The sequence below is a fragment of the Embiotoca jacksoni genome, unplaced genomic scaffold (genome assembly GCF_022577435.1).
Source record: "Embiotoca jacksoni isolate LCO1_2020_lvr unplaced genomic scaffold, fEmbJac1.0.p SCAF_13, whole genome shotgun sequence".
Lineage (NCBI taxonomy): Eukaryota > Metazoa > Chordata > Actinopteri > Embiotocidae > Embiotoca > Embiotoca jacksoni.
The window spans coordinates 2,032,347-2,056,499 of record NW_027185263.1 but is presented as its reverse complement, the minus strand read 5'-3'; the positions used below and the strand labels follow the sequence as shown (position 1 = coordinate 2,056,499).

The window sequence follows — 24,153 nt, the reverse complement described above, 5'->3', positions numbered from 1 at the left end:
AAATCTATAAATCAAGACTAATCAGTCACTTCCTCAGGAGAGGTACAAAAAAAAAAAAAAAAAAAAAAAAATGAAGCGAAAAGCCTTCAGTCTACTGCTTGAAACGCTAAACAATGACATTTAGTCTGCTTATCATGGCAAGAATATGGCAATACTCCCAAAATATATGACCTTTTCTCCATTATCCCGACACAAACCTCCTCTGTAATGAACTCAGTGACCGCTGTGTTATAATTAAAGATAATGATAATACCCAAAACTGCACCATTGCTTTCCCTCAAAACTAATAAGCGTCAAGTCATCAAAACCCTGTTTATTTTGTTCATTTTAAAGTATGTACATTGTTATCTTGCTGTTGTTAGTATTCTTCTCATTGCATGGGGTGGGATTTAAATCGCCTGTAATTCGGCATCACTGTAGTTTCACTGTTTCCGCTCCCACAGCTGTGTCAAAACTGTATTAACGTACAGCTAATGTAACTGGGACGTTTCCTTCTGCTGCTACTTCTCATTAAAAGCATTCAACCGGCGAAACAGAAGGTGGCTTTTATTGTGAAGCAGCCACCAGGCTAGCGCTAACGGAGAGCAGAGAAATGTGCACACGCAATAAAGATTCAATCAAATTCAACACAGTTCATTTTGAATTAAGCTTTCAAAAACAGATTTGATGTCATAGCTGAAGTTTGTGATAAGTATTTGAACCCAGTACTACGGCAAAGCGTGAAATAGACACGCCCTTCCACTACAGCATAATGTGTAACTGTCACGCCTTAGACAACCCAAAGCGTGGCTATCTCACGTTTTGCTGTAGTAGACGTCCGTGTCTATTTCACGCTTTGCCGTGATACCGGGTTGCGTATTTATGATTTGATGTGAATTTTCTGATCAGCGGATGTTGAGATATGAGTTTGTGTGAAGACTCTGTGAGAGAGTCTTAGAGGGACTCCTGCTCGTGGCGCAGTACATACAGTAATAGTCTGTTTTTCACACTTTGTCAATATTTAGCCGCCTCTTGTCTATCAAGCTCTCCTCTGCTGAAATGTGGTTTTCCTTACAAAAAAAAAAAAAAAATCTGCTTTGGCTGCATCGTTAATGTACAAAGAACTGCAGAAATTAAAATTTTCACACTCCCACGCTCGACATGTCCTCCATTCATTATTGATCTTCCACCTAGAAGCAGAAAGGTCCTTTTGAGAGGTTTTTTTTTTAGTGTTTGGTTAGAGTGAAGTAGCACTATGATTTATTTAAGAGACGGTTTTATTTTTGTCACATTGGTTCCAGCGGTTATGGCGGTTTGACATGTTGTTAACAAACCCAAAAGTCAAGGAAATGTATCTGGGAGAGAAAATAAAAGTGAATAACAACAATTTTTAACCAAACTGTGCAAACACTTTAGGCTGTTAAAGTAAACTGAGAATTCAAAACTGTTTAATATTTTCAAAATCAAAAAGGGGCATGTCTTTAAGTATCTTTTGTGACATCACAAATAATTTGCAAGCCAATCCTGGTCCAATGTAACTGACACAAAGTGTGAAATGAAATATATTTGCATATTTATTCTGGAAATATTTAATGAGTAAGAAAAAGTAGATGTCAATTTAAAGATTTTTACAAATTGTTTGATTTTGTTCAAAGTAGATTATTTTTCATTTTAAAATGTGTGGAGGACATATTATAGTTACAGTTGTGAAGACTAATTATTGTAAATATCAATTATTTTCATTATCAGTCAACGTCAGAAAATTGTAAAGAAAATTGTCGACTCATGCCTTGTTTTTTCCTGACCAACAGTCCACAAACAAAAGATTTTTTTGTTTTTATAACCGATGAGTAAAAGAACCAGAAAATATTCATGTTTAAAAAGCTCAAATCTGAGAATTTTAGATTTTTCTCAAAACAATGAACTAATCAAATAATCATTACAGCTCTACTGTGATTTATGATTCATTGAGCTGCTTCAGTTTCAGGTTTATTATGTGGGCTGGCCCACCGTCATGTTTTACAGAGACACTTCGAAAAAAGGGAGCCGTTGTTAACAAGTCAAAATGTTAATGCTGATGCTCATCTCCCTGTTGAATCCCACACAGCATCATGCTCATAGTAGTTTTCAGGTCTTTCTCTACAAGAGCGAAAAAAAACAAAACAAAGGTACTTATTGGAAGCGTGGCCAGTTTGACTGGCTGTTATCCATCATTTCCCAGTAACTTTCCTTCTCCCTGCTCTGCCAACCCCCCCCCCCCCCTCCGGTTGGCTCATGTTTTATGGATGCTAAGTGGTAAAGGATTTACGAGGAGTTTAGTTCGTCCATCCCTCGATGCTTGCACTTAAAATATTCACATTTTGGAGCGTTCTGTGCCTCCTGGCGATCCCTCTGAGGACTTCTGCTACTTTATTAACAGTTATATTTGTTGTTGTTTTTATCTATTTATCCTTTTTTTTTTTTTACGTAGAAGTCTAATATGTGTAATGTTCTTGCCGTTAAAAGTAAGCCGTATTGAGGGGCTATGCACCAGTTGCTGACTTACAGTCGTGGCTGTTTTTTACCCTCCTGTCATATGCTTTTTTTTTTTTTTTCCTCCCAGCGGGGCAGCAGCATATGAAGCAGCAGTCCTCTGGCTACAGTCTGCACTTAATGTAATTGTGCAGCTACAGTTCGGTTTCTGATCGTGTGATTTTATGCGTGTCACCAATATACGCTACCACTTTGCCGATATCTGGGGCCCATAGCTTAAAAAGTGATGGATACGATACAGTTTGTTTGATTACATTTTTTTTTTACTGCAGGGTTGTAATGAGGCTCTCTGAATAGATTCCACACAAATATCCATAAATATTCTCCACTGTCAGTTTTCTTAAGTTTTTTTTTTAGTTTTAGTTTTTTACCTAAATTTTATTTGGTAGAACCAAAGAACAAAAGTATGTTCCTGCAGAATAATGAGATGATTTGAAGGTATTTTCTTATTATTATGTTTTGATGGATTCAGTGCTTTATGGATTCATACTGCCGTTGTTACATATAAACAAGGCTCCCTCTAATTCTCTTAGAATTCAACCTCAGGCTGTCTGGTTATATGACAGGGTGGAAGGAACTGGAGAGAGCGGGTGTGTGTGTGTGTGTGTGTGTGTGTGTGTGTGTGTGTGTGTGGGAGAGGGGGGGTGTAAATGGTGTGTAGAGCGGAGCTTCATCTCCCCTCCTACCCTGCACCACCACTCTTTGACCCAGGGCATGGTGGGAGACAAAGTCAAGCAGACAGAATATGGCGCTGCCCAGTGCATGTGTGTGCATGTGTGTGCATGTGTGTGTGGAAGTCTGTGTGTCTGTATGTGTGATGAGACGTGGTCTGTCGGTGGGCACTCATGCATTATGTGGAAATGCGCCGCGATGATGTCTAGTGGGACTTTCTCTTTGTGCATGTTTATGTGTGATGCCAAAGGAAAAGTCATGCGCACAAATGCGTACATGCATGCAACATGCACTTGGATGCACACAAGCACATAGAACAAATGCCTTATTCAATCTGACACACGCACACGCACACACACAGGAAATGAAAGGAGGCATCAGCCTGTGGTTTAAGGTGCCAGGTTTGACTGACACGGAGATGATGTGCGTGCATCATAAATAGTTGAATCATATTCTGTAGTTTTGTCATTTTCATATGTTTCGCTGCTCTGTTACCTTGTAGTGTAACACAATACTGAACCACAGCCGGTAAATAACAGCTGTTGCTACTGTTTCTGTCTCTGCAGAGATCATGAAACAAGATTAAAATTTGTTGCAGATCCTTAATTTTTTTTAAATTTATTTCTGAACAATGCAAATATTTCTTGTTATTTTCTTAATATTTACCCTATTTTTTGTCTATTTTGACCCTGACACAGATGCAGTTTATATACTGCACAGTCCATTCAGTGGATTGTGCAGCTTTGGTTGGATAAATACTTTCTTGTAAGGTTTCAAACCAGTGACAGTCCATTAGTTAAAGAAAATCATGGTGGAGAAACTCAATTCAAATGTTGCCATGGTGATTAACAGGTAATATCTAACACAGTTACCATCTTAGTTTTGCGTAGTTAGTGTGTTGTTGCTGTAAATTATGAGCACATTAGTAGAAATTCTAGTGGATTCAGCAAAGGCTTTTATTTTGAAAGGGTAGGCTTACATTTCCCTATACTTTGTAATTTATACTGTATATTTAAGGGGATTAAATATGTTTTCATGCAGACATGTCCCATAAAAGGTAATGCTCGATTCATGTTTTCATAGAAAGAGTTTTACTTTATGAACTCATTTGGTTCCACAAGCTCTACTTGTCACATTCATGCAGGACACAAACCTGTGGAGGTTTTTCTGTGATTGTGGGGAGGTTGTGTTCGTGTCGTCTTCGGTGTCTTGCCGGTGCCGACAGACAATCGTGGCACACATGGTGGAAATCTGCTGCATTCAATTTTCTAATTAACACTAAAGTGAAGCCAAAGCCTGACGGGAATGGCATTCATTTATGCAGCTGTTTGATCATAAACCAATTTATGACGGCTAAAAAAAAAGACCTTTACAGCCGAATTGTTATCACTGATGAGTTAGAGGCGATTGTTTGACAGGTTGATTCCCAAATTCTCAATTACTCTTTTATGATGGAGCTGTTTGTGTAAGCTTAAAGGTGATAAAAGTGGAAATTGAGTGCTAAAACTGCTGTAATTTAAGTGTAATTAGTGTGAGGTAGTTTTTCAGCTGCAGGTCAGCTTCAGTAATCTTGAATCTCCGCTCTGACTCGTCTGCTTGTCCAGCCGACACAACGGGAACCTCCTCAATGAAGTAATTAACCTTTAAATAAATGAAATGGGAGCCTGAGTGAAGCCCCTCTACAGTCAGAGTCTGACAGCAGTCGTGTCAATAGAGATGTTGAATTAAGCGAGAGAGGGACCGCTCTCCGCTGTGATGCTGTTCAAAATGGCTGCCTGCCCAGCGTGAGCGCCGCGTATGCTCGGTAAAGTAGTGACGGTTTTCTTTTCATCCGGAGTCCTCAGATGAGGCTCGTATTGATTTTTTTTTTTATCTCTTTGAAACTATTACGGACTCAAAGGGCCCCTCGTTCTCCTCGTTTCTGTCCCTTTATACAAAAGACTTTGGCTTCATGCTGCTCTGCTTCTTTGTGAGTCGATGAAGATGTCTTACAGCAATCGAACACAACATGCAGGAGCTGATGATGATAGAAAATACACTGAGGAAAGACTTTTTACCACGATACCAGTCAGGCTTCCAACACCGGAGACAACGATGGGAGGAAAATATGCTTTTGTGAATATCTCAAAAGTACACGACATTCAATTCTTTGAAACGTGGCTACTGTCAAGTTACTTTATTTATATAGCACATTGAAACACAACATACTTTGTTTCTGCACAACTTTAGACAGAAATGAATCAAATTTGGACATTAAAAAAAACAAATCAAGCAATTACAACTAATTTAAAACATATTGAAGACAAAACTTTAAATAAAACCAATATGAGCTCAAAACCCCCAAAGATATACATGAGCAATCAATAATTGGTTAAAAAAAATATGATTAGAATAAAAAATTGGACCCAATCTGTATATCCCTGCAAGAATATATATGTTTTCAATCCAGATTTAAAACCTGGTAGTGAAATGGATCTGAAGGGGGAGATGTTCTAGAGTTTGGGAGCTTTTCTAGATAGATTCCTGAGAGATGTAGGAAGGACTAAAAGTTCCTGGTATTGTGAGGGATTCTTGTTAAGATCACTCATAATTTTAAACAGTTGCTTCTACCAGAAAATGCTTCATAATCACCTAAATTCACCCCCAGACTCATACAGGAGCTGAATCCTCCCAATAAGATGTATTCAGCATATTCACAGTAGCTGAATTTCATAACAGCTTTCTTATATTCTCATCAATTGTCCCAAGACAGTTCATTGAGAACCTGAAAACCAAAAAAAAAAGAAACAAAACAAAAGTTGTTGAGGTGCAAAGTTTAGAGATGAATCAAGGTTATGCTGTTGCTACAGCTATATATCTGATTTATAGTTTATTAGTCTCAACAAATCCCATGAAAAGACCAAAACCAAGAATTATTGGTTCATAATGGTTCAATATTTTACCAAAAAAACCTAAAATAACTGACACTAAATCCAATATACGTCCTGGTGCCATTAGTATTAATTTGAAAATAAAATGTGTCTCAATACGCAGCTGAAAATAGTCCCTAACAATGACGAGATGATGATAAGTGTCCAAAATGTCAATTTACTGCTCGTTATTGACTGAAGTATTGCGTGTCTGTTACAGAGGGAGCAGAGGATGAGTGGACGAGGGGACACAGCTTCGGTCTTTTCATGGGGGTTTGTTGGTGTTGCAGAAAATTTAGAGCAGCACCAGCTTCATCCTTTAAAATGAAGTCAATTTCAGCTGAAAATTTACAATTTTTGTCTCTTTTTAGACTCGGAAACACGTTACATGTCATTTATTTTGACCAACTGTTAAGCCCTTAAACCCCAGTTTCTGTTGTTTTTTTTGCAGTTTCCATCAGAAAAATGTCTAAATTCCATCAGTAAGAGCTTCACAAGTGTTATCAACCTTCATATCTATGAATCAGAGACAGTTGGGGGAATTTCAGGTTCAGAGTTTTGGAAAAACTTCAGCAAAAAAAAAAGAGAGTCCACTTTTCCTTTTTTTTTATTCACCAAATCAAAGCTGATAATTAGAGAGCAAAAAAAGCAGCTTCTTAACAATGAGTCATTAACACTGATGTTATTAAACCCGCTCTCTGATGCCACAGAGATGAAGCATAGTGTTACAGGAGGCTTTAACTGAAGCAGGATAAATACACTCAGAGCTGCTATTCATCTGTCACTTCTCCCTAGAAGTGTGAATGTAAGACCCAGAAAATTTGCCATTACTTAAAAAATGTGGTACATCGACTCCCCGGCAGCGAGCAGTTGGATGTTTTTGCTCTAAAACAAGTGGTTAATAATGGAGGTTTGTTCTGTGCTGCTGAGGTCGATATATTGACGGGGCATGAGGTCGGGGGCAGTCACCATCAAACTGGCCTGTGCTGTGGGCGGGGCCTGACACCTGGGGTACCGATGGGGGGAGGGGGAGAGGGGGGAGGGAGTGTGTCACTGGCACTTGACCACATCCCAACCGTCCACTGATTTACACAGAGCGCCGGTGACGAAGCAGTTTAGCCGGGCCCGCCAAAAAGTCCTGACAGGACCGGGCCGGGAGAGCTCTCACCTTAGTGTAGCGTCGCTGAGCTCGGCCCTGACGGGTGAAGCTCCGGACGGTTCAGACAGGAGATGCTCTGAGGAGCACAAAAAATCCACTCGCGTGCCGTTTTATTTCCAGCTAGGAAACAGATGATACGGGGTTCATTTCAGACAAGTGTTATGTAAAATGACAGGAGGGCGCTGTTGCGTTGCTCTGTTAGTGTGTCACACGCAGAAGGTCTGGCCCATTGATCACAGCGAGCTGCAGTGAGTGTGTGCGCGCTCTGACCTGTTTGTGCAGTGGAGTGTGAGGCCAGCGGATGCTGTTTCAGGGTCACTGCTGGTGTGGGACTAAATGGACCAGTCCAGGAGGCCGGCCTGTCACTAGCGGCCGCCCACTCACTGTCAGTCCTACTGCTGTCACATCACTACTAGGTCATATGGAGCGATCTCTGTTTGATACAACTTGACTCTGATGGATTGCTTCTATTGGCCTCGGCTGTCTCTTTGCACCGCAGCGGTCCCGTTCTGCGGGTCTCAAAAACACGTGGGAAGCGTCACGTATCAGACTGAGTGCAACTTACTGACATCTTTGTGTTTATATTCTTTATGGGGGGGGGGGGGGGTTCAGGTGTGTGAAAATGAAGCTACAGACATCACTGAAATATTATAACCGATCAGATGTACGCACCCACAGGTTTTCAGGGTCCCATGTAAGAATTTTATTGGCATTTTGGATGATAAAGTTAATTATTAAACTGTAAAATATCCTGCCTAGATTCCATATCTTTGCCTGTATTTAAAGTTGATGTAGCTTCCAGGTCCGAAAAATTAGGCTGATGCAGAAATGTCTTAAGCTGCAATACCAGCGAGTGCCACTAGAGGTCGGCTCCAAAAAGCCTCCGGCTCCATAGACTCCCATTCAACTTCTCTCATCAAATCCAAAGTGAATAAAATGTGTCCATCAGTTATCTCGGTGTTGTTGGCTAAAGTCACTCCTTCTTATTAGTTTTCTGGAGGTCCATCTGAAAATAATCCCGTCATTAATTAGAAAATAAACTGTTTCAGGAGGGGCGGGGGGTTTGGGGGTCTGTTTGATTGACAGGCCTGTGGTGCAGTCAGGTTACAGCTATCGGTAGTATCGCCAGGTTTCCAATTAGATCAGTCAGATGCACCGCTGGACGTCACTGTTGGTTACTGTTTGGTATCGCCCCGAAACTCCAGCATCAGTTGGGCTCTAAAATCAATACAGTATCTGGTATCAATCAATCAACACTTGCTTTTAAAAAAAGGTTCATGTGGTTTCAATTTTTCAGGTATCTTAGAGAAGTTTCTACAGTTCTTAGTGGATTTAAGTTGTCTGGGTCTAGATGGAGAGATACTTTATTCATCCCCTCTGGGATATTCATGTATGTGCATCTGTCTCCTCATGTAAACCAGGACATGATGTTGCAGGACACCTTGTTCTTCTTGTGGCTGATGATAGTTATCTAACACTGTGATTGTATGTTTGGGGTCGTTGTCATTCTGCAGGATGAATTTGTGACATCTAAGGAGCCTAAACCTTTTGCAAAAAGCTGAATATGGTGTTTTTAAAAAAAAAAAATAAAAAAAAATTATTCCACCTTGTGGTTCAATTTTAGGCAGTTTAATTTTTTTTTCCCCCAGTTTTCCTTTCACATTTTTCTGAATGGCAGCACAGCACCGTCTCAAAGGAGCTGTATATTCACCTGGCCTCCACTATCAAGTGACTGTTCTTATGATTTGTGTCCTGCGTGCAGGCAGTGAAGTCGTTCTGCTTTCATGTAAAAAAAAAAAAAGAGCCCATACAGTGAGTTCAGTGACTGCAGATCCTCAAACATCCCATCAGGGAAAGATGATGCATGGTGAGCAGCCACGGGCCGAGCTGTTTGCTGTTTTCATGTGCTCCTTTTGTCACTGCCGAGGCAATCTATTTTAATGAAACGGATAACCCTCATCATTTTCCATTTGGCATGTCTTGGACCTCCGTACCGTGCTGTCCGCTCTGCCAGGGCTTCTCTGGACGCGGTAATCTCGTTGGCAGCTCTTGAGCGAGAGGCAGTGTGACCTTGAAGTGGTGCTTTGTCAGGCATCGCTGTTGGACGGGGACGAAGTTTACGGAATAATTCGGCATCGAAAAGGCTGCCAGTCGGACAGCTGCTGCAGGATTTCCAGACCTTCTGTTCATGTTTTTAGAACGGTTCTTTGAGTAGAGGTGGAGAGTCGTGCAGTTTCGAGGTACTTCCCTGCTCCCTTTAAAATCCAAATGTAACTCCACTGTACAAATCAGCAAATAAATCACATGTATGACACATAAGATAACATGGGAAAGATATGTGGACATTTTTTTTCACATGTAACACCACCATGACTTCCACATGTTATCCCATCGGTTTCTACACGGGAATCTGCACGGGCTTCACACATCACTCCAAACACATGCACATGTTTCTTCACGGGGCAAAACATGTGTTTCACATGTGCACTATATATTTCACATGTAAGTATGTGATCTCGTGATCACATGGGTTTTTGCATGTTGGAGAACTGCTGTGTTTTCATGCAGCAGATGAAGAGTTAGCAGGCAGATGTGTCCACAAAAGGATTCCCTTTAACATGCACGTTGTCCACGTATGATAATATCATTTAAAGAAATAGTGGCATTCGCTTAAATACATTATTGCAGGATTTTATTGATTTTGTCCTAATTGTCCACATAAATTAAGTTAAAACAACACTGTCAGGTGTAAATCTCCAACCAGCACGTGTTCTTACACACATTAACGTGTGGTTATTCAGAAGAGCATTTCTGCATAGTGACAACATAGCATGCACACCGAGTGGGTGCAGGGCGACATATAAGGATTCAGGGAAATGTGTGTGTGTGTGTGTGTGTGTGTGTGTGTGTGTGTGTGTGTGTGTGTGTGTGTGTGCCTGCCTGCCTGCCTGCCTGTGTGTGTGTGTGTTCCTGTGTGTGCTGATGATGTCATCCCATCCCTGGAGGGGACATCAGTGGGCTGTGTGGATTTTCCAACCTCTGGACTCCTTTCTTGGTTGAGTGGACTCTCTCTCTCTCTCTCTCTCTCTCTCTCTCTCTCTCTCTCTCTCTCTCTCTCTCTCTACCATTGCTTCCTGGACACACACACATGCGTACACTGTGTGTGTGTGTGTGTGTGTGTGTGTGGTCTTCAGGGAGCAGGTGTGGAAATAACAGCAGTTATTTGACATTGTAATGTTGCAGCAATTTGACTGTTTCTGAAGCTAAAATGATGAAATTATGCATTTTTGTTTCTGTTGCAGCAAACAGATCTTTTTTAAATGAATAAACAATCAATCAAAAATGGAAGATATGAAACAGGAGAAACATCTGCTTGAAGATAATCAAGTCGGATGATTTTAAATGTATAAAGCAGTAATGCACACTGGCCGACAGACATACTAATACAGCAGCCTCTAAACAGCAACCCATAATACACCGTTTAATCCTGCTATAGGGATTTTTTTTAAATTATTATTATTATTATTATTATTATTATTATTATTATTATTTTGGCCACTAGGGGGCAGCAGAAACAAAGGTGAAATATGTCACCTTGCATCAAGCAAATACAAATAAACAGTAACATTCATTTTAAATCGTGCTTTTTTTTCCTCCAGATGAATGAATGTCCATTATTTATTCTGTTTTTAGGTCTTTTAATGTCCACATGCTCAATAAATACATATTTGGCCCTTTAGATGCTAAATGCTACATGCTAACTTTTTCTATCTGCCATTTGGTGCAGGCAGTTAGCAAAGAGTGCATCTTTTTTTTTTTTTTTTTTGCTTTTTCTTGTGTAAAACAGCCATCTGCTGAGACCAAATGTAACACAGTGAGAGCGAAGTTGTGAGCCAGAAAATCCCAAAACATCCTGATGCTAAAACTGAATGTATATGTTCATTACAGCTATTTCAATGTCTCCTTTCCTGTCGCCACATATCACATATCTTCAGTTAGCCGACTGACAGGTACCTAAAAATGTCAACATCTACAAAGTCCCTTATTTTGAATATTACTGTTAAAAAAAACAAAAAAACATCTGTCCCTGGTTTTAAGTTTACGTTGCTGCACGGGTTTGTTTAGATCCTGCTGGCTCGGCTGTCAATCAAACACGTGCACCATCCCGCCCACTCGGAGGCTTGACGGCTAAGTTGGTGGGATCCAAAATATCTGGACATCCAAGAAGCACCTCAGACGGAGCTTAACGCCGACTTAAAGGAGCATTTCTCATGCCATCTCCGGCACCCCTTTTTACATCCTATTTATTACAATATTAACAAAGCATTTCAAAATCGCTTTAACACAAATTTCCACTGCCAAGACTTTGTGGTTTTGATTTGGAGAAGTCTCTCCGGTCAAGTACAGTCCTTTGAATCCCTGAGGATGAAATATCTTGTCTTCCCAGCCAGTGTAAAGGCAAACTTTAGCTTCAACAACACTACAACGGTACACTCCTTACTCCTGATACTGAAGCTTCCCATCACCTCCGTGCACTTTAATTGTGTGCACAACAGAAGAAGAGCTTCTCTCGCTCTGTCTCTGATTGTTGTCTTGTTTGTGAGGGAGGGAGATTAGAAAAGACTCTTTCTCTCCGTCTCTAGTCGACTGCTGCACTCTGCATGGAAACAATGGCTTTGTCACACGCACACACACACACACACACACACACACACACACACACACACACACACACACACACACACACACACACACACACACATCTCCCCTGTTTTCCTTTAACAACAGGAACATCTTGAGCTCTTCTTCCTTCGCTTTGCCGCTCGCTCTGATTCGGCTCGTACCCAGAAACTGGCAGAGGGTGCTCATTATCTTTCCCCTTTTTCTCTTGTTGTTCTGCGAGTGTTGAAAGTGGGCAATTATAGTCCGGCTCTTGTAGACAGACAAACCTTTCTATAATGAGAAGATCTCCTCAAGCAGGACACATTGTGTGTATATGTGCGTGTATGTGTATACAGCTTGTGTGGACTTTATGCAAATGGTAAAAAATTTAAAAAAAAAAAAGCCTTTTAATTCAAAGTCTGACCGATAAAACACAATAGTTCGGTTTGTGCCGTTTAAAAAAAAGAAAGAAAAAGATGTCATGAAGCTGCCCAGTGTGAACATGATGTTTCATTAATGGGGAATAAGTCCTGTAGAATGTATCTTCACAGCGGCGAGAGATGATGATTCAACGCACCACCAGGAAATGTCGCTGTTTAAATGTGGGAAGAGAACAGCTTCTGAGATGAAAGCGTCAGAGGAAACGGATGCATTTTCGGTTTTGATCTCTGTTTACCGCATTCAGCGGTTCTCTCGAAAAGGATTTAAAGTGGTAATCAGTGGGATAATGGTTTGTTATTTCGTCCCCAGTCGTGGTGCTAAGCCCTTATTGCTGCTGCACCAGCAATCAATTGTCATTCAAATTTTTTTTTTGTCATCATCTTTGTTAAATACGATGGCTATCGCTGCTCATATTAACTCCCTTCTTCTTCTGTTTGTCCCAAGCTAGCTGAAAGTATGTCTTCCCCTCGTTGCATGGGAATAGTTTTCTGGCATTGTGCCACCGAGACGTGTCGTTTCATGTTTCTTTGGATACGAGCCCTCATTGTATGTCGTTTTTTGTTTTTGCTCCTAAACAATGAAATTATCTCGTGAGAAATGGGCTTAGTGAAAGAAAAGTAAACCGATTCACAGCCTGACAACATCATTTGTTGTACTCAGTAACTGTTTGGATGCTTAAAGATTAATGTGGAAATAACAGATGAAAAAGCTATTTGATATATTATGTTCCAGTTGGTCCAGTAAATAGTGGTTTGCAAATAGCTAAATAGCACTTTAGTGTCTTCTAGCTCATCAAAAGCTGTTTTTCTTTTCACTCTATATAAATCCCTTGACATGTTATTTTTGCTCTCCTTTTTCTTTTTTCTTTTTTCTTCTTACACCCACAAGCTCCATCACATTTATTCATCGGCTTCCATGTCGTTGTTTTCTTGTCCTCAGTTTGCTCCCAGTACTCCCGCGGTGTCTTCGCCATCTTCGGCCTGTACGACAAGCGCTCGGTCCACACGTTGACGTCCTTCTGCAGCGCCCTGCACATCTCCCTCATCACGCCCAGCTTCCCCACCGAGGGCGAGAGCCAGTTCACCCTGCAGCTGCGGCCGTCCATCCGGGGGGCGCTGCTGTCCCTGCTCGACCACTACGACTGGAACAAGTTCGTCTTCCTGTACGACACAGACCGAGGTGAGTGATGGAGATAGACGTGTTTATGGAAGCGGCGCCAGCTTGTGAGCGTGCTTCCCTTCGGGTTGTTTCTCATCTGCTGGATAAACCTGTTAAAAGCACCTGCGACTGTCCTCATCTGAAAAACAAACAGCAGGTGTGATACGAATGTTTCTTAAAATTACTGTCAAAATGGTTTTTTTTTACTGGACAACAGAACAACTGTTCACACCGCAGAAACCACCTCTAACCAAATAATACGGCAGTTCTTTAGGAATAGACTTCTGGTATCAAAAGGTCGGACAGAAAGACGGGAGAGACGGTCGCTAAGACGGTCCTGACCGGGCTCGAGTGCAAACAAGTGGACAAACAACGAGTTTTCCGTGAGGGTGTCGATTTATGATCCAGCAATACAGGATAGGAGATTACAGAGTCACTGCAGGCCGACAAACTGGGAACAGGTGAGGTGGGTGTGGCAGGCTGGAGACCTGACATGGAGAGAGACAGGAAACGGGGACCTCTGGTGGGCGGAAGGAGAGACACAGGAAATACACTGAAAGGCTGAAAATCCAAAAAACATGAAAAGTACAATCTGTACGGGCAGTGGAAACAAAATCACAGCTATCATTTAAGGATAGGATATATATTAACTAATTATCATAGATATATAAGTAGTCTTTCAATCAAAGGGTCACAAAATGAGGTTAACATGATGCCATTAGTTAATAAGCTTCTACAGGGCAACAACAGTCATTAAATAGCATAAATAACATGTTAAATATTCATAACTACCAGAAAAGGATTGCTGTGTAGAAAGCCACTAATGTTTATATTATTATAGATTATATTTCATGCCCTATTTTATGCACATTAAGGTGCTATAGAGCCACATAAAAGGGTTTTGTGAGGTGATGACATTTTCTAAGAATGTTCCCAGTTAACACAAATCAACTCGATCCAACAACAACAAAAAATCCCCTTAATAATTTTAAGTGGAATAAATGTTTCACGGTTCCAGCGGGTTCTACGTCAGGAAGCTTATGTCCCACTTCTCGCTTGTATCTGCCGTGTCTTTGCCCTCGTGCCCCCCCGACACGCCGAACACTGAGGTGTGAATGGATGTGCTTCTAAAATAATCGCTGCTTTTTGTCGACAACACGTCCCGGGGGGGCCAACAAGTCATCAATATTTCAGAGCAGCTGTCGAACCTCCTTTCCCTCTCTGCTCCTCATGTGTTCGAGTCCCCAGCTGAGAACGAGGGCTGTGTTTTAGTCTTATCTTTATGTTTCTCACTCTTCTCCTCGTCCCCCCCCCCCCCCCTTTTCATTTTTCCACTCACTCTCTGGCCCAGTCAATAGGTTTATGCTTATTCAACCCACCGTGTCACATTTCCATTACAAGACAGAATGGATATGGGCCACTGCTTGGATCACATCTCCACATCTTCCCATCTCGCTTTCATACATTTTCCAGAAGGTAGTCAGAGGGGGGGTTAGGGAGGGGTGGGGGGTGGGGGGGTTATTGTGTGTCCGTGCTGCTGCTGCGGGGACGGCGCTGAATGTTTGAGCAGATTGGCTGTATGGGCGGCTGCGGAGTGAGAGGAACCGTATCAGGACGGCCTCCTCTTCAGAACAACTCATTCCCCTGCCGCTTTCTCTCTTATCTCAGGTTGTACATGCTTGACTGAGTAAAAAGCCTCCGCTCCTCTCAACAAAACCCTCTCGTATCTGATATAGTGTTCCCAGAAAAAAAAAACACACACACACACACAACAAAAGTTCCTATAGCTGTAAGACTGGACACACAGCGGGACTTTTATGTTGCTCGAAGCATCGCAACAGATTTCAGATCAGCGTTCGTTATAGTGGCTGGAATACAGATGATCTTAATGATGTGTGAAATTTAAATCGGGTGCCTCCAACCTTTTTTTTTTTTTTTCCTCTGAGGCCTACTTTGACAAAATTAAAGTCTCATAAGATTTAACTGGAACATCCAGTGTTTCCCTTCGATTGGGACCTCATGTCAAAATCAAAACCTAGTATATGGCTGGAACCTGTTTAAAGCTGGAGGGCTTTTAATTTATTTTAAAAGTCACAGTGTTCAGCTTATCTGCGGTATAACAACTAAAAATATTGTATTTATGTTTATTTACCTAATTTCTCAGCACCTGTTTTTTTCCAGCTCAGTGTGAGAGTCTCTGCTGTGTTTCTGTCCTCTGATCTCTGTGTCTCACAGGGGGCGGAGCTTAACCTCTGTTGCACTGAAACAGTGCGTATTTTTGAGAATCTTTCGTGAGCTACTGTTAGTAAGCCATCTACGGGTTGGAGACTGATTTAAAAGGAACCGTAACGATTCAGACACTTCTAAGACACTCTTTCAATGTAAGATACAAAGTGTGAGCATTTGTGTTTAGAACAAATAAAACAAAACATCCAGTGATGGTGCAAAAAATAACAACCAAGTCATGACGTGGCCTTGAAACTGAGGTCCTTTATCGATAAATCTCACACAGTCACAATACAAGAAAATAGAGAATTGAAACATTCAAGAACTGGAGGCGTGTTTTTTGGCGTGACACACGCTAGCCTGTCAGAGTTGATGTGCACTGATGCATTTGTAGAAATACAAGCATATCTGTTCAATGTGACAGATGACTGACGGATGTCTAAAACTCTGTTTGTGCATGTTGCCCTTTTAGTCTCATGTCTGCATTGTGTTCCTGTTACTGAAAGGAAGGGCTGTCAGTCTTTATAATGAGTTTAATCTCCTGATAAAATGATTTGTTATGAGAATATTCAGTGAGCATGTATTGTAGAAATTGCTCAAATGCACAGTCTGACCCAGAGCATACCCCCGTTGTCCTGTCAGTTAAATAGGAGTTTGTTTTTTATTGTTTGTCACAATGGAAAACAAAACCAGCCTGCTGTGATGAATTAATAATCTCAACATGAACCGTCTGAGAAGTGACTGAAAGAATTAGGCACGTACTTTCATGGATAAAGGCAAGGTCGCATGCTGACTCTGATGAATGTCGCTCCATCGCAGACTTTCAGGTCATCACTCACATCATTTGATATTGACTTGTGAACAGAGACACAGTCAGATGACATGTTTCAAGGTTAAAATGAGCTTTTGTAATAAAGCGAAAAGCAGATGGGACGGATCATGTAACAGAGTTAAACAAAATTAGAAAAATCTGTTCAATTAGCCAAATACCATAAACAGTACATACTGCACTGCAGATACAGCTTCTTCTTTTTTTTTTTTTTTTTTTTTTTTTAATCAAACCTTTATTTTCAGTTTTCTTAAGAATTTAAAATATATGTTAAAACTTTTGAATCTTCTGATAACAAAGGTTTTCTTCCTATGCATGTTTGTAATTATTTAGGTCCATTCTTGTTCAAATGAATTACAAAAGTTATATATATTTGCAGAGTTAACACGGAGTATTTTTGGTGTGAAAGTGAGAGCCCTACTGAGAGCTCTGTCCATGGTGCTGAAATCAGACGCCAATTTATTTCAACTGACTGATCGCAGATGTTTGGTGTCTCCCATCAGGGACGTGACTTGTACTATTAGCAGCTATGACTGTATGAAATATTATAATAGTCTGAGTTGGATGAGACTTTTGATTCCACATTTACAGTTTTGTTCGTGACAATCTCCGGGATGTGTTTCATAACGTTACTAAAGTTGTATTTGGAGGCATCATTTTACTAGGAAATTTATTTTTTTCCCTTCATTCATAATGTAGTTTATTTAAACACATATTTATTATATATTCGTCCCAATCAGCTCATTTTTTTTTTCTTTATTTGTGACTTTTCCCCGTCTCATACTTCTGTGTCGTTCAGTTTCCTTCACTCGTTCATTTCCCCCTCTCGGCTTTAGCTGATTAGTTGAAATCTGTTTTGCTGCCTGGCACAGCATGAAATGAATTCTCTACACAAGCATTTTTCACAGTCCTTAAAATCACGAGGCCTTCTCTCTGCACCGGGCTGGAGAAGCAGAGTCACTGTGAGCTCAGGAACCGTCACTCAGACTCTCCGATTTATTTCTTGTGGATGAAGTGTACTGCACACACTCAATGCAAGTGTGAATATGAGATTTCCAAACGTCAGATATGTCATTAGTCTTGTCTCTTTGTTGTGTGCATTTCCACGTCAGCGGTGGCTGGCTGTACGTGTCAGTGCTCGGTGTGCGCATGCGGGTGGTTTTCAGAAGGCTTTTGGGTGCAGGCTGCAGCACTCTGGCCTGAGGATTTTTTTCACACACAGGACCCGGCATTCATCCAGTATTGACTATAATGTAGAATCAGCCCACGCATGGCTGAGCTCAGTCAATGAGCGCTAGTCTGATTCCCTGCATCAAAGCAGCACAGATACAAGAGCCTGAATGCTGGAGCACTGTGTGTGTGTGTGTGTGTGTGTGTGTGTGTGTGTGTGTGTGTGTGTGTGTGTGTGTGTGTGGTTGTAGTGAGAGCTGTTCCTCTTGTCTTTCCTGGATTTCCCATAAATATATATACACACACAAAGAGAGACAAAAATAATGAAAGGTAATACGGAAAGAATGGAATAAGAAACATAAAGAAGCCAGGACATGTTTCAGGGAGAATATGGAGAGTAAGAATAGAGGCAAAGAGAGGAGAAAATAGAAAAGGGTTACATGTAATGTTTTTAGGGGGGGCAGAGGGAGGGGGGGGGCAGGAAAAGAGAGGAAATAAAATGTAGAAATGGAAAGGAGAAGAAAGAGGAGTCAAGAGATTAGGAGAAGAAACAAGAGGAGAGGAAATGAAAGATTAGCAGAGGAAACGAGAACAGAGGAGATAAGAGCAGAAGAAAGGAGAGGAGGGGAAACCAAGAGGAAGGAAAGGAGGGATTAAGAGAGGACACTAAAGAATGCATGATGAGGGGAAACAGGGGTTTAGAGGAGAAAATGAAACGAAGGGAGGAGACCGTCAGACCAAATGGGAGAGGAGAGGAGAGGAATTAGAGGCAGAAACGAAAGGATATAAGAGGAAACAAGACCAAAGGAAAGGAAAGAGAGGGAGTAAAAGAAAAGGAGAGGTGCAAAGACAAGAATGAAGGAAAACTACCAGAGGAAACGAGTGATGAGGAGAGAAGACAAAAAGGGGGAGAGGAAAGGAAGGAAACAAAAAGGACAGGAGAGGAAACAAGACCATGAAAGACAACAACAAAGGGATGAAGGTGAAGGTGGAAACGGGGAGGGGACATAAAACGAGATGAAACTAGAGAGAAGGAGGAGACAGGAAACAACCTGAGAGCAAATGAGAACATGACAAATGAGGAGAGGACAAGTGAGACGAGGAACCAACGAGGAAGCAATGGAGGAAGTGAAGGAGCAGGAAATAAGATTTCTTCCTCCAGCAGATGGACTGGTCTCAGCAGGATGTACGGGCCGTGACGAAGAGCTCTTTTTAAGCCTTCTCCGCGGTGAGGAAGAGGTGACGGGAACACAGGAGGGTAAAGACAGAAAAACAAAGAAGAAATCATCTACATAATCCCAGATGTTCCCTCACTTTCCACTCCACACGCTGCAGCCGCCTCCGTCTAGTGTCCGGCTCCGCTCCAATCAGCGCAACATGCGTTAGCGTCAGTCGGCACACTGGCCCGCGGCCGTGTCTTTGAAGCTGACGCTGATTGCAGCTGGCTGCTGCTCCACATACAGCCCCGGGGCTACACATTTATCAGCTGGTAATCAGCTGGCCGTTTGCACGCTGCAGCAGCCTCCTGTCAGCGCGCTGAACACGCACACGTGGCACAACCGGACAGGAAAGGGATATCGTATTGTTAGGCGCTGTGCGAGTGACTCACTCCTGCTGGTGATTTGTACCTGGTGGGATGGTGGGAGCGGCGTGAAAGATGGCTCCTGATGCTGATAGAGATTTAGCCGTGTTGTTCAGACTGCAATGAGGATCATAGGTGAGAAAGATCAACAGGGAATTTGAGCTGATCCAACCGTTGTCCTCCACTCTGAGTATGAGCCTCTACCCTCAGGCAGATGATTCAGACCCAAAGTTCAGACGCAATCGTTCCAAAATCTCTTTTTGTGCCCTTTTCAAGGGACGCTGTTGTTTTAAGTGTAATCCCAAATAGTGCAATATTATCATGCAATAGGAGCAATACCTAAAATGTTGAATGTTTTTTTTGGTTTTTTTTACTTTATGGCAAAATGTGAGATAGCCACACTTTCGCGCTGTCCAGGCGTGAAAGTTACACGTTTTCCTGTTGCGGACGAAAATGAAACCTACCGCATGCTTTGAGCCATGCGGGACGATGAGGTTCTCGTATTTTTGCAAAATCTTTAATTTTCCTGTAAATCACATGGCTCAAAGCATGAAGTCAGCTTCATTTTCATCCACGACAGGAAAATGTGTAACTTTAACGGCTAAATAGCTCAAAGGGTGGAAATCTCACATTTTGCTGTAGTGGACGGGCGTGTCTATTTCACGCTTTGCCGTGATACCACGTTAGTCTGATGCTGCAGTGGTTTGATTGTAGTTAGGTTTTTTTGTTTTTTTTACAGTCTCACACTGCAACTTTGCCAAACTCCACATTTATCCCTAATCTTTTTAAACCCTTTCTCTTGTGAAGCGTGCTGTTAGAAAAATATGAACATTAAAGCATGAAGCACTGAGCCGCTCAGCCGAGCATTATTTTCCACAGTGAAGCTTTGAAATCCTCCCGGGGTTATAGTATAATAATAACATTTTAATTACACTTTTATTCGCAATGCTTTATTATAACACTAAAGCTAACAAGCTCTACCCTGCACTATAAGCACAGTGCTGCTGACTGGTGCCATAAAAGCTGCCGGTGCCGTCATCAATTCAGCTGAAAGAAAAAAAAATCCATCCTTGTCAAAAATAACAAATGTGCAAGGAGTAAATCTGCCATTAGAGTAAAACCACGCAGGCCCTGCAGCTGTAACTTTAACCAGCCGAAGGTAAAATGTAGGATACAGGATACAAAACGATGGCTGCACACCGGAGTAATGACAAACTACGGTGTCACAGTCATACACACTAACAATGAGCCACAACAGCTGCTCATTTGTAGCTCAAACAGCTTCAGTCAATAACAGCAAAATAAGCTGCAGGGAGTGTTTTTAGCCTCCTCTGTGCTCCCCACCCTGCACAGTCTGTCCTTTTTATTATGTTTTATTTGTCAGGGAACATGGAGGGAAACCTTCCTCTCGAGCAATAAGAACAGACTCTTTGATTCAGATTTAGCCACCAGCATTGTACCGGTGGTGCAGTCCCTGGGCGAGGGGGGGGGGGGGGGGGGGGACCAAACAGCACAAAGTAAATGTTAAGGTAAGGAAATAGAGTCCAGCAGCATGAATATCGACTCATGAAATATTGATTTTAGCATTCAGAAACTAACATCAGTCATCGCAGAGGAGCTGTCACGTAGAGTGTAACTTGTCTCATGATGTTGTTTATTCCACTTCTGGATGAAAAATACAGGAAACAGATTTATTCATTTGACATTCAGTGTCTGAGTTTTTCTGTCACAACTGGTTGTTGTGTTTGTTTTTTTAATTTTAAACTGTGGCTCTGATGCTGTATAACTTAAAGTTAATACATTATGACATACATTCTACTGATTTTGGTCCCCACAATATCACAAACTTAAAAACCTTCATGCATTATTTTGTGTATTAATACATCATGAAATCATCAGGAAGTAAAAGTCTTTCGTTCATGATCTCATGCATGAACAACACATTAATTAAAGCATTAACTAACAATTAATTAACAGTTAACTAATAGTTAAATAACATTTATTAAAGTTGTTCATGTTAACTAAGGTGCTAATTAATGCCTGATTTGATAGTAATTAAGGGTGTTATTAGTAAATACAGTAATAAACCTTAACTACCCGTAGATTTCATGAGATATTAATACTTGAAGTAATGCATTAATTTATGAAAACTCATGTACCATTACTGTAAAGTGCTGCCACTTTATGATTTTGTCAAACCTCAGATGTGAAATTCATCTCTTCCTCTTTGAAGAAGAGCAGTTGAGAAGTTGTTCATTTAGTCCTGTATTATTCTGTCAGTTATGAGGTGTGATGATACAGACATTTTTATATAATTTTCAAAGATAGTAAAATGATATTCTTCATAAATCTCTCCCAAACGCCCCACGCTGACACGCTGACGTCTTGTGAAGTGAAGAGCTCAAAAAGCAGATTTAGATTTTCCTGTTTCCAACACGCCGCCTCATTTGTTTTCTGCTGCGACTGAAAATGATGTCGTCCCTTTTGGGGTCCGACTTTCCAGCAGCCAAAATGTCATGAAGCAGTTTCTCCCTCAGGACGAACTGAGGACGCTCTGACATGATACATGCATGTGACTGTGTGTGTGTGTGTGTGTGTGTGTGTGTGTGTGTGTGTGTGTGTGCGTGCGTGCGTGTGCGTGTGTTTGTGTGTTGCCTCGACCGGCGGTCCCTCCCGGCGGTCCCTCCCGGCATCGACATCCCCTCTAATGGGGAGCATGGAGCCGGGGAGGGGATGGAGGAGGTGGAGAGGGAGCCGTGGTTGCCAGAGCACAGGTTAATCCACTAATTGGGAGCAAAGGGAGACGGGTTGCCAGATTGTGATGGCCACCAGGAGGGGCCGTTTAAGGGGGACATCTGTTCCTGCTGGAGAACAGCCGCCCTCACAGCTCCCCAGTTTCCTCTCTGACACTCATCTTCTTTATACACAAACCTGACGGCGATGCCCCCCCACTCCCCCCTCCTCCTCTCGAGTCTTATCCAACTTATGGAGATGAGCCTGTTACCCCCCCCCCCCCCCTCCTCAACTAGACGAAAAGCCAGGATCTTCTTGGAATAGGATAAAAGCTGGAAGAAGAGCTCGCCTCAGTTTTTTCTTTTAGGCGGTGGAACGAGGTTGTCTTGCCAGCGACGTCGGGCCAACGAGCGGCTAGTTTGGGATTCAAACCAGCAATTATGCGCAATATGTTTTATCACTTCACACGGTCTCAGCCTGGAAGATCTCCGCTGCGGTTTCTTCAGTAAACAGATTCAGGAGCGGCAATTAAGAAAGCACAGATAGGACAACGTTTTCAGCAAATTCCAATCTAGAGCCACATCTGCGTGAAAACAGACAAACACGAGATACATGCAGTGTTTTCTTCCTCTTTCAACTGACTACAGAAAATGATGAAGGCCATGCAGGTCATGTAAGATACATTTCTGATCTCTGTCTCATGCAATATGCAGCTGGTGACAGTAACGAGCCCACAAACCCAACGAAGCACCTGCAGAAGGTCGCGGAGAGGAGAGCGCTCGCCAGCAAAACGCAGCTCCTGAAATATTTAAAATTGAGTTTTACAAATGTTTTATGGGGTAGAAAATGGATTCAACACATTTTCGAGGCCTCGAGGAGACGCACGGTGTGTTTTGGTGATAAATACTGAATGAAAGCGATGTGCCCTGTTTGTGAGAAAAATCCTTAAAGAAAACTTTTATAAACATTTCTGCAACTTAGAGAGGTAAAAAAAATAAATAATAAAAAACTTGTTTGTTGGCCTGTGGCTTCACTCTCTGCAAAACTTTGTGGATATCTTCCAGGTTGTATTTTAGGAAATCATCCAAACTAACCAAACAAAATACGACGAAATGTCAGATACAAACTTTGTCGGACAAGATTCTGCAAAACCCGGTTTAATATCTTATTTTTGAAAATATCTTTCTCCCTACAATATGTACAGATTGTTATGCATACAGTTAGTGAAAGGAATATCTACGGCTATGCAACTAAATCCTTTGGTCAAGGTTAGAAAAAAAACTAGTACACCTTTTCTACAACACTCTACTTCCTGCATTGACCCTGAATGTATATTGTGAGGTGTGAGTTGTCCAATATTTGTATATATATTCTATTAAAATTGTGACTCAGTATAACATGAAGTTTCTATCATCAACTCAAAGTAAATGACACAAAAACACCTGCTTATGTAGAGTACAGTCGCCGAAAACTTCCAACCTTGCAAAGAATATTGTTTCTACTTTGACCTGAGCCTCCGACCTTTGACCTCTACAGACGCGCGTCAACCAGCCCAGATTGAGTCGCAAAAATACCCTTTGACGCAGACAGAAAGTCGTCTCAAGTCCGTGAAAGAAACTCATTGCTAACGTATCAATGAAAGCAAATGATTTTTAAATTGATGATTAGCATGTGAATGACGATAAAACAAAAGCGTGTTGCTAAGTTTCCTTTCACTTCCTTCCCTACCTGACGTGTCTCGTCCCGTGTGTCTGTCTGCGTCAGGTTACGCCATCCTGCAGGCCATCATGGAGAAAGCGGGACAGAACAACTGGCAGGTCAGCGCCATCTGCGTGGAAAACTTCAACGACGCCAGCTACCGGCGACTGCTGGAGGATCTGGACCGGAGACAGGAGAAGAAGTTCGTCATCGACCTGGAGGCCGAGAGGCTGCAGAACATGCTGGAGCAGGTGATGCAGTCGTGACATCACAGTTTAGTTTACTTCGTTTGACCGAAACAAGACGTGTCATCTTTGTCCTTTAGAGGATCCTGCTGTTGACTAAAATCAACTGTTGGAAAAGTTGGTACTGAAGTCGTACTAATAACTACTTTAATAAAACA

The 24,153-nt window shown here is 41.7% G+C and overlaps 1 protein-coding gene across 4 annotated transcripts in view; it reads left to right on the top strand.

Moving 5' to 3' along the window:
* LOC138196112 (glutamate receptor 4) overlaps positions 1–24,153 on the top strand; it is a 107,366-nt gene that overhangs the window by 40,004 nt on the left and 43,209 nt on the right. For all 4 annotated transcript variants that reach the window (XM_069145862.1, XM_069145860.1, XM_069145863.1 and 1 more), the window contains exons 3-4: positions 13,294–13,533; positions 23,817–24,001. In XM_069145862.1, coding sequence (XP_069001963.1) covers positions 13,294–13,533; positions 23,817–24,001 — 425 coding nt within the window. The remainder of the gene's footprint in view (positions 1–13,293; positions 13,534–23,816; positions 24,002–24,153) is intronic.